This window comes from Ooceraea biroi, chromosome 11 (assembly GCF_003672135.1).
Source record: "Ooceraea biroi isolate clonal line C1 chromosome 11, Obir_v5.4, whole genome shotgun sequence".
In the NCBI taxonomy this organism is placed as follows: domain Eukaryota; kingdom Metazoa; phylum Arthropoda; class Insecta; order Hymenoptera; family Formicidae; genus Ooceraea; species Ooceraea biroi.
The window spans coordinates 8,861,407-8,869,454 of NC_039516.1; the positions used below are offsets into that span (position 1 = coordinate 8,861,407).

Genomic DNA, 8,048 nt, shown 5'->3' on the forward strand with positions numbered 1-8,048 from the left:
AGGCCATATATTTTACAAACATCCTGTGGTTATCCAGTGGATATTTATGGAATATTTATATTTTATTACAATATTCAAAATTTTTAATTATGTTAAATATTCTACATAATTGAAAATAATTATAAATGCATACTAAATTTTCATAAAACAAATTTAGAATCATATCTTAAAACATCCTCGAAATATCCTGAATCGTCCTGGACATATTCAGGATGATCCTGAGGACATTTTGTGCTGTCTGGATTAGCTTGATGCAAGTTTTTAGAAATTTTATTTTGATCTGTGCCCTAATCTGCAATCTAAACAATCTAATACAATGTTTGATAAGATCACATACGAAAGAACCAAAAGAATATCTAATGAAATTAAAGAAACACATATTTCTCGCCTGCGTATAAACTTAAAGTGTAACAAGCTCGATATCTTCTAATACGAAGTAAATCACGGCAATGAGCTAAAGCTGGATGTTCAGTGCTTCTTATTTATTATAGATCCAAATTCATTGACTTGCGATGGTCTGTAAACAGGATATTTACACTTTTGTTGTCTTTAACTTGAAACAGGAAGATATTACTTTTGTGACACTGAAGATGGTCATATGATGTAACCGAAACGTTTGTTATTGTACTCTGGAATGAATTTGGATCTATAATAAATAAGAAGCACTGAACATCCAGCTTTAGCTCGTTGCCGTGATTTACTTCGTACTAGAAGATATCCCACACAGCACACAAACGTTAAATCAACATCTCAGAAATGTTGCATAGCAACATTGCAATGTTTCATCAATATCGCAAAATGTAGATTCGACGTAGAAAAGATATTGCATAAATATCTAATGTTCGTTGAATTGCAATGTCTTGTAGATATTGCATTCAACATCTACAAGACATTGCAATTCAACATTTAGAAACCTTTGTTAGATCTTAGGATTGTTCTTTTTCGCTGCACTTCTGAACAGTGCAATAAGTTAGAGCGAAACAAATATACTTTCTTTCAAGGTGCGATTTCATTGTGTCGCTGGTCGCTCATTTTTAGCGTCAAAACAGATCACGTGATCAAAATTGACCAATGTCCAGCGTTAATTTTGATCACGTGACTTGTTTTGACGCTAAAAATGAGCGACGAGCGACACAATGAACATTTACCTTCATTCTAACTTATTGCACTAGTTCAGAAGTACAGCGAAAAAGAAAACCTATTAATTTAACATTATTAATTAATTATTACTAAATATAATATAATTATTTGTTACATATAAGAAGAATGACAATCTTTAAATTGACCATTAATTAATAAAATTATTTGTTACATGTTGTTTCAATGTTGTAGCAACATACAGAATCAATGTAGAAGAATCAACATAGATTCAACGTTGAAAAAATATTTATATTTTAATATTCAACATTGTAACATCTTCGCAATGTTATTTCAACTTTCTGTGCTGTATGGGTATCGAGCTTGTTACACTTTAAAAATAAAATCTGTATATACATATATTTGACTATAATCTTTTTAAAAAAATTATGGTTTTTTATGTGTAACTCGTCTTTTACATATCTGATTTATTTCATATGAAGAGTCAAGCACTTTTTAAAGAAATTGAATTTGTTTTTCTAAGCAAATATTGTCAAAACAATAAACGATACATAAAATGTTTTAAACAACAGTTTTAAAACTTATAATATTTAGAACGATGTACTCAGATATAATCAGCAAAAAGTTTCCTTTCTTGTTACTGTGGTCATTTTACTTTTTTGTTGTACATTCCAATGTACAATAAAATGAAAATAATTTTGTATGCGATAAGTGTATTGCACTTTATTCCTTTTGAAATTCCCTCTCTATCAGTTTCTATTATATTGGCCTATAATAACACTCTTTTTGTTTTTGAATCTATATACTCAAAACACAAATTGCTCACCACACTATAATATATATATAAATATGTATAAATACATATAAATATATATATATATATATATATATATATATATATACATATATATATGTGTGATTAATATTTTTGTAAAACCTTTTTCCCAATTTTTTATTTTTGGAAGAGGATCTCTGTTATCACCATCTTGAACTGCTTGGGATGTATGGTAAAATCCGTAGGTGTACCAGCCTCATAAACGTATATCCTGAAATGTAACATAAAGAAAATTAATAAATCATCAAAGAAGAATTGTTTTATTACTTCAAATCTATATAGCATACATTGAGTTGGTAATATTCTGTTTCAAGTAAAATGGGTGATCTGGTGCAAGTAATCTATCCACAGATTTACAAAGTATAAACGTTGGACACTTAATTTTCGGTAATGCCTGATTGCACAGGTCACCATTCTGCTTGTTATACAATCTTCGCATAGCGTTTAACCACTTCGACGTAGTCTGTTCTATATAATTCAAATCATAAATATGCATCATACGGGTCCTTAAAAATTCTGGGAAAGTGTCAATGGTCGTCATACCTAGACAACAACATTGCACGAAGAGTAATTTTATAAAATAAGTGAAAAAGAGATTGTCTTGCGTTAACTTCGGATACTGAAAGTATTACATAATTTGTCGTACATTCATATACTTTGACCTCAGCTGGATGTATATATGATCTTGCACCGAAAACGATCATCTTGTGGATGCTCTCAGGATACGTGGCGGCGAGCCAAAGCGCCGTGATACTGCCATCAACCATGCCGATTAAGGAGAATTTCGAGTAGCCCAGAGTCTTCATCAGACTGTAGGTCCACGTTGCATCACGCTGATAGAAATTATCCGGGAAAGTTCTATCGGGTGGCCGTGATTTTCCATAACCGGGTGGATCCCACGCCACTATGGTCAGTTTCTCTGTACCCAAACTTTCAATATGCGGTCCGAAATTCAACCATGCCGTTCCTGAAACATACAGCGAGTTTAAGAAATAAATTTTACTTCACATTACTTTTTTCTTTCATGAAGTCAACGTTTCTGCTATTTTACTCAAAATTAATAAAGCTTAATAAAACTTAACTATTAGAATTATTGCTATTGCAGTTATATACACAATCATCGCATGTAATTCATAACGACATAGTAGTTATGAAGCGATAGTCGATATAGTCGATAGTCGATAACAAGAAAGTATCATGGAGTAGTAATACAAAGAGGATAATTGAAATTATTTACTATTTAAAAATCGTTGGAGAAATAAACGCATCTTTACGTCGTAACAATCTATCTTTACATCAGAAATTAAATAATAGAGAAAACAAGCTACTGTATTTATTATTAGAAAATTCAATTGCTACGTCAGTGCGTGTATTCATTGAATCGAAAAATGGCAACAAATATTAAAACATCGAATGCGTAAAATGCGCTATCTCACTGTAACAAATTTTGACGTTTACGTTGCCGTTTATTATGATGATACAAACGATCTCACACCTAATAGTCCAGGCAGGAACAACACCGAATGATCACCCGTGCCGACTCGAACGAAATTGATGTCTACATCGCCCACCTGATCTTTCGTTCCTGTCGCAAAATGATCTTTTGTTTAACGGGATGTATCGTGACAAATGATACGGCATGTGCTATTTTACATTTGGCCTGTAATATGAAACAAGTTTTCACAGAACTTTTACCTCCTTGTTACCAGACTGGCTTGCCATAATGAATAATTGTCAACCAACTCACTAAAGATAAAGCACTTGTACACGTCTTGAACGCTCTCAACCTATTGTATGTGTCTAGTTTCCGACAAACAACTTATACTTCCATCATGCTGCGTGAAATGTGTGGTCTATTATTGTTTTCGTTACATGTGTTGACATACCATGTACGTTGTGTAGTCTTTATCCACTTATCATTTGAAATTAGTGACGTAGTCACTACCGGATGAGAATTCAATTTTGTTTAGTTAAATTCCTCGGATTTATAATATCCGGATTAAATCGGATTATAATTTCTATGACATATAATCCCAGTCAGCCAAACCTGCGAAGAACAGACATTGGCAAAATCTGTTCGACAAAATATGTGAGCAGAGAGGCCACAGATTGGGTACAAAATCCACCCAGTAAGCACACTGTCAGCAGTATGCCGACAGATTGGCAGCAGATATGAAGCAGAATAATGCAACAGATCCGGTACCATCTGTGTCCGCATTAAGCTTGTGTTCTGCCAGCAGATCCTGCTTATAACATGATCTGACAGCAGATTGGCGGCAGAAACTGAACAGAGCCTGCCGACATAACCTGGCGGCAGATTGGCGGCAGAAATAGAGCAGGATCTGCGCAGTGTAGTTGGCAGCAGATTGGCGACAGAAACCGAACAGAGCCTGCCGACATAACCTGGCGCCAGGTTGGCGGCAGAAACTGAACAGGATCTGCAGCTTTTGACACTATTCAAATTTACACGGCTAGAAATATGCGTTTTCGCACCGCACCGCTAGGTGGTGAACATGTTGAGTTCTTACTCGACCTTAAGATTTAGCCTGACAGTTATATAAGTTAATATACGCGTCTTGATATAATAATATTAATTTTTCTAAGAATTTTTGCACTTGCGGCACAGAGGTTCTCATGGACAACGTCCGCACACGCCGCAAGCAATCTGAAGGCATTAAATTTGCCCATTTAATCAAATTAAGTATTGATTAAAAAACAGATTACTTTACAATAGTGGACCAATATAAGAAATTAATTCATACCCCACATAAAAAATTAGATTTATATTGTTAACCAATATTGCTCCAATAAATTTGTACTACTACGGCACTTTCTCGCAGAGCCTGCTCGATTTCTGCTCCCAATCTGCTGCTAACTACACTGCGCAGATCCTGCTCTATTTCTGCCGCCAATCTGCCGCCAATCTACCGCCAGGTTATGTCGGCAGGCTCTGCTCGGTTTCTGTCGCCAATCTGCTGTCAGATCATGTTAGCAGGCTCTGCTGGCAGAACACAATCTTAATGCGGACACAGATGGTACCTGATCTGTTGCATTATTCTGATTGAATCTGCTGCCAATCTGTCGACATACTGCTGACAGTTTGCTTACTGGGATATTTAAAAAATTGTTTTTGTATTGCGTAGTAAGACTGATTAATGGAATTTCTTTTTTATTTCTAATTTAGTAATCAGATAAGATATTTATGTTTGTTATCTGAAAATAATTCATTTCTTCAGTTAAGTTGAAAAACCGGTCTTTCAAAGCGGTCGCGATCATACCTTTATCTACGAAAAGTCGATAGCTGAAATAGATAGTTAATGCATTCAAGGAAGTGCACCGGAAATACGTAAGAAAATATGTCCCAATTGGAATACGTTGAAATACATCTCAAAGTAGGAAACATATTTTTTTGTAACACTTTCCCAGATAGCCATTTGACAGCAAAGTGTTTCCAAATTGGCATCAAATTCGCTCAAAACATCATGTCAAATTCCGTGCCATCTGTGTCCGCAATAGCTCGGGTTTTGTCATCAAAGTCTGCTGATATAACTTGACAGCAAATTGACACCAAAAACCGTGCAAAGTCTGCGTAGCAGTGAGAGAGCAAATTGACGCCAAAAACCGTACGTTTTTGGCGTCAGTTTGCTCTCTCACTGCTACGCAGACTTTGCACGGTTTTTGGTGTCAATTTGCTGTCAAGTTATATTAGTAGGTTTGTTCGTAGTCTGCAGCCAAGTTGCTATCAAATAATGTCAGCAAATTTTGTGTTATATCTGCCGACATTATGCTCACATATGTACGCAAAACAACTCGTGTAGCAAATCTGCTTCCCTATTGCCAGCAAAATTTGTAGCAAGAAGTAGCAAGATTTGTTTTGGACAGAGTTGGCTATCTGGGTGTGTGCATGCGTATATACGTATATATTAATTTTATGTATGCACACACAATACAACACAATACATCTTTGTGTTGCATGTATGTGTGTGTGCGCACATATGTACATGTTATTTGTTCATTTATTTATTTGCAATAAAGATTTATAATATGATGAAGTTAATAAAATCATTTGATCATATTTATAAATGTTTTTGTAAACATTTCCCAGTAAACACAAAGTAACAGTAATATACATGTTATGTTATAATTTTCCACTCAACAATGTAATTGTTACATAACACGTATGTTATGTTGTATTTATATTAATGAGTGGGAAATTATAACATAACATGTATATTACTATTACTTTGTGTTTACTGGGTTGTGTATATTGAGATTGGTCATGAATTAAAAAATTTCTTACGATATTATAAAGCAGTTAAATTAATTAAATTTAATTAAAGTTAATTAAAAGTTTGATCTGAACTTACTTTAGAACCTTAAGTTTAGTCTTAAGATATTAAACAGTTTTCAGATTAGCTAATAATATTTTAAAAGAACACGTAAAGAGCACTTAAGACGATCTAGAATCTAGAATAGAGTATTAAGGACAAGAGTCCAGTTAATGTTTCAAATTTTTTAAAACACTCTCTTTCTTCCTTTTTATTTGAAAGAAAGAAAAAGAATAGAAAATATTGTAAGTATTAAACTTAATTTTAAAGGATTTTTTTGTGAAAATGAACGCTTATTTCGAAACAAGGTGATAAGTACATAGTTATTCAAAATATTGTCCATCGTTAGCCACAACTTTTTCCCATCTTTCTGGTAAAAGGCGGATTCCTCGGTGGAAGAACGACTCGTCTTTTGAGGTTATCCATGAATCGAGCCATTGTTTTATATCTTCAAAAGAACTGAAGTGCTGCTCAGAAAGGTGGTTCTGCATGGATCGAAACAAGTGGAAATCAGAAGGAGCAATGTCTGGTGAATACGGCGGGTGGGGTAGAACATCCCATCCGAGCAGCTCTAGCGTTTCCTTGACCGGTTTATCGATATGTAGCCGAGCGTTGTCATGCTGGAAAATCACTTTGTCGTGTCTTTTGGCGTATTCTGGTCGTTTTTCTTTCAATTCTCGGTTCAGCTGCACTAGTTGTTGTCGGTAACGGTCCCCAGTAATGGTTTCACCAGGTTTTAGCAGCTTATAATAGACCACACCCTTCTGATCCCACCAAATACAGAGCATTGCCTTCGAACGATGGATATTCGGCTTTGCTGTTGATGTTGATGATTGGCCAGGCTTGCACCATGATTTTCTGCGCTTGGGATTGTCGTAATGTATTCATTTTTCATCGCCAGTAACAATACGATGCAAAAAACTCTTCCTTTTGTGCCGTTGAAGCAGCGATTCACACGTGAAAAAAACGCCTTTCGATGTCTCTTGGCTTCAATTCGTATGGAATCCAATTTCTTTGCTTTTGAACCATTCCCATCGACTTCAAACGTTTGGAGACGGCCATTTCGGTTACATTTAATGCTTCTGCCAATTCTTTAAGCGTTTGACATAGATCTTCATCCAGCAATGCCTTCAATTCTTCGTCTTCAAACTTTTTCGGTTGGCCAGGGCGTTCTTTGTCTTCCAAATCAAAATCTCCACTTTTAAATCGTCTAAACCAGTACTCACAAGTTGAAATCGATGGAGCATAATCCGCATAAGCTTCGGACAGCAAACGAAGACTTTCAGCTGCCGATTTCTTCAAATGGAAACAAACGCTTCCCGCAAATTGTGTTTCGTTGGCACAAAACTCGACATATTAAATGCACTAAAACAATACGTTGTTTACACTTCGACTAAATGAAATATACTGAAATGAAATATATATTCTTAAAGCCTAATGACAGGGCTTTCATGTGATTAGCTTCAGTATGGGCCGATGCCATCAGGCGCTCATTACGCCATCTCTTGTAAATCCTTTAAAATTAAGTTTAGTACCCAATAGAAAGTGTGAAGAATTTGAAATGTTAACTGGACTACAACCTATGAATGCAATGCATTTAGGGCTACAAATATTTCAAAACATTTTCTATTCTTTTTCTTCTTTCAAATAAAAAAGGTTTTAAAACATTTGTAGTGCTAAATAGATCAATTATTAATGCCATCCATAGTGCACTTATTATTTTCTTTTAAAGAACGGTTAAAACATTTTTCAGACTTTATGGCTGCTTTCCTTTTAGGAGACACAAA

General features: G+C 34.9%; 1 protein-coding gene across 1 annotated transcript; it reads right to left on the bottom strand.

The window, feature by feature from the left end:
• Positions 1-1,986: 1,986 nt before the first annotated feature.
• On the bottom strand, positions 1,987-3,655 carry LOC105280608 (valacyclovir hydrolase). The gene is made up of 5 exons (XM_026973839.1): positions 3,629-3,655; positions 3,429-3,537; positions 2,580-2,900; positions 2,221-2,476; positions 1,987-2,144 (listed from the first exon to the last, which is right to left on the bottom strand). Exons 1-5 carry the CDS (start codon positions 3,653-3,655, stop codon positions 2,051-2,053), a joined length of 807 nt encoding a protein of 268 aa, XP_026829640.1. The 3' UTR covers positions 1,987-2,050.
• Positions 3,656-8,048: the final 4,393 nt, after the last annotated feature.

What these genes read in the sequence shown, in the direction of transcription:
- LOC105280608 (XM_026973839.1), bottom strand. Translation starts at nt 3,655, where the DNA reads ATGGCAAGCCAGTCTGGTAACAAGGAG. An exon ending in GCCAGTCTGGTAACAAGGAG is followed by an intron (nt 3,538 to 3,628) that starts GTAAAAGTTCTG and finishes TCCCGTTAAACA; the next exon opens with AAAGATCATTTTGCGACAGG. An exon ending in TGAGGTCAAAGTATATGAAT is followed by an intron (nt 2,477 to 2,579) that starts GTACGACAAATT and finishes GTTGTTGTCTAG; the next exon opens with GTATGACGACCATTGACACT.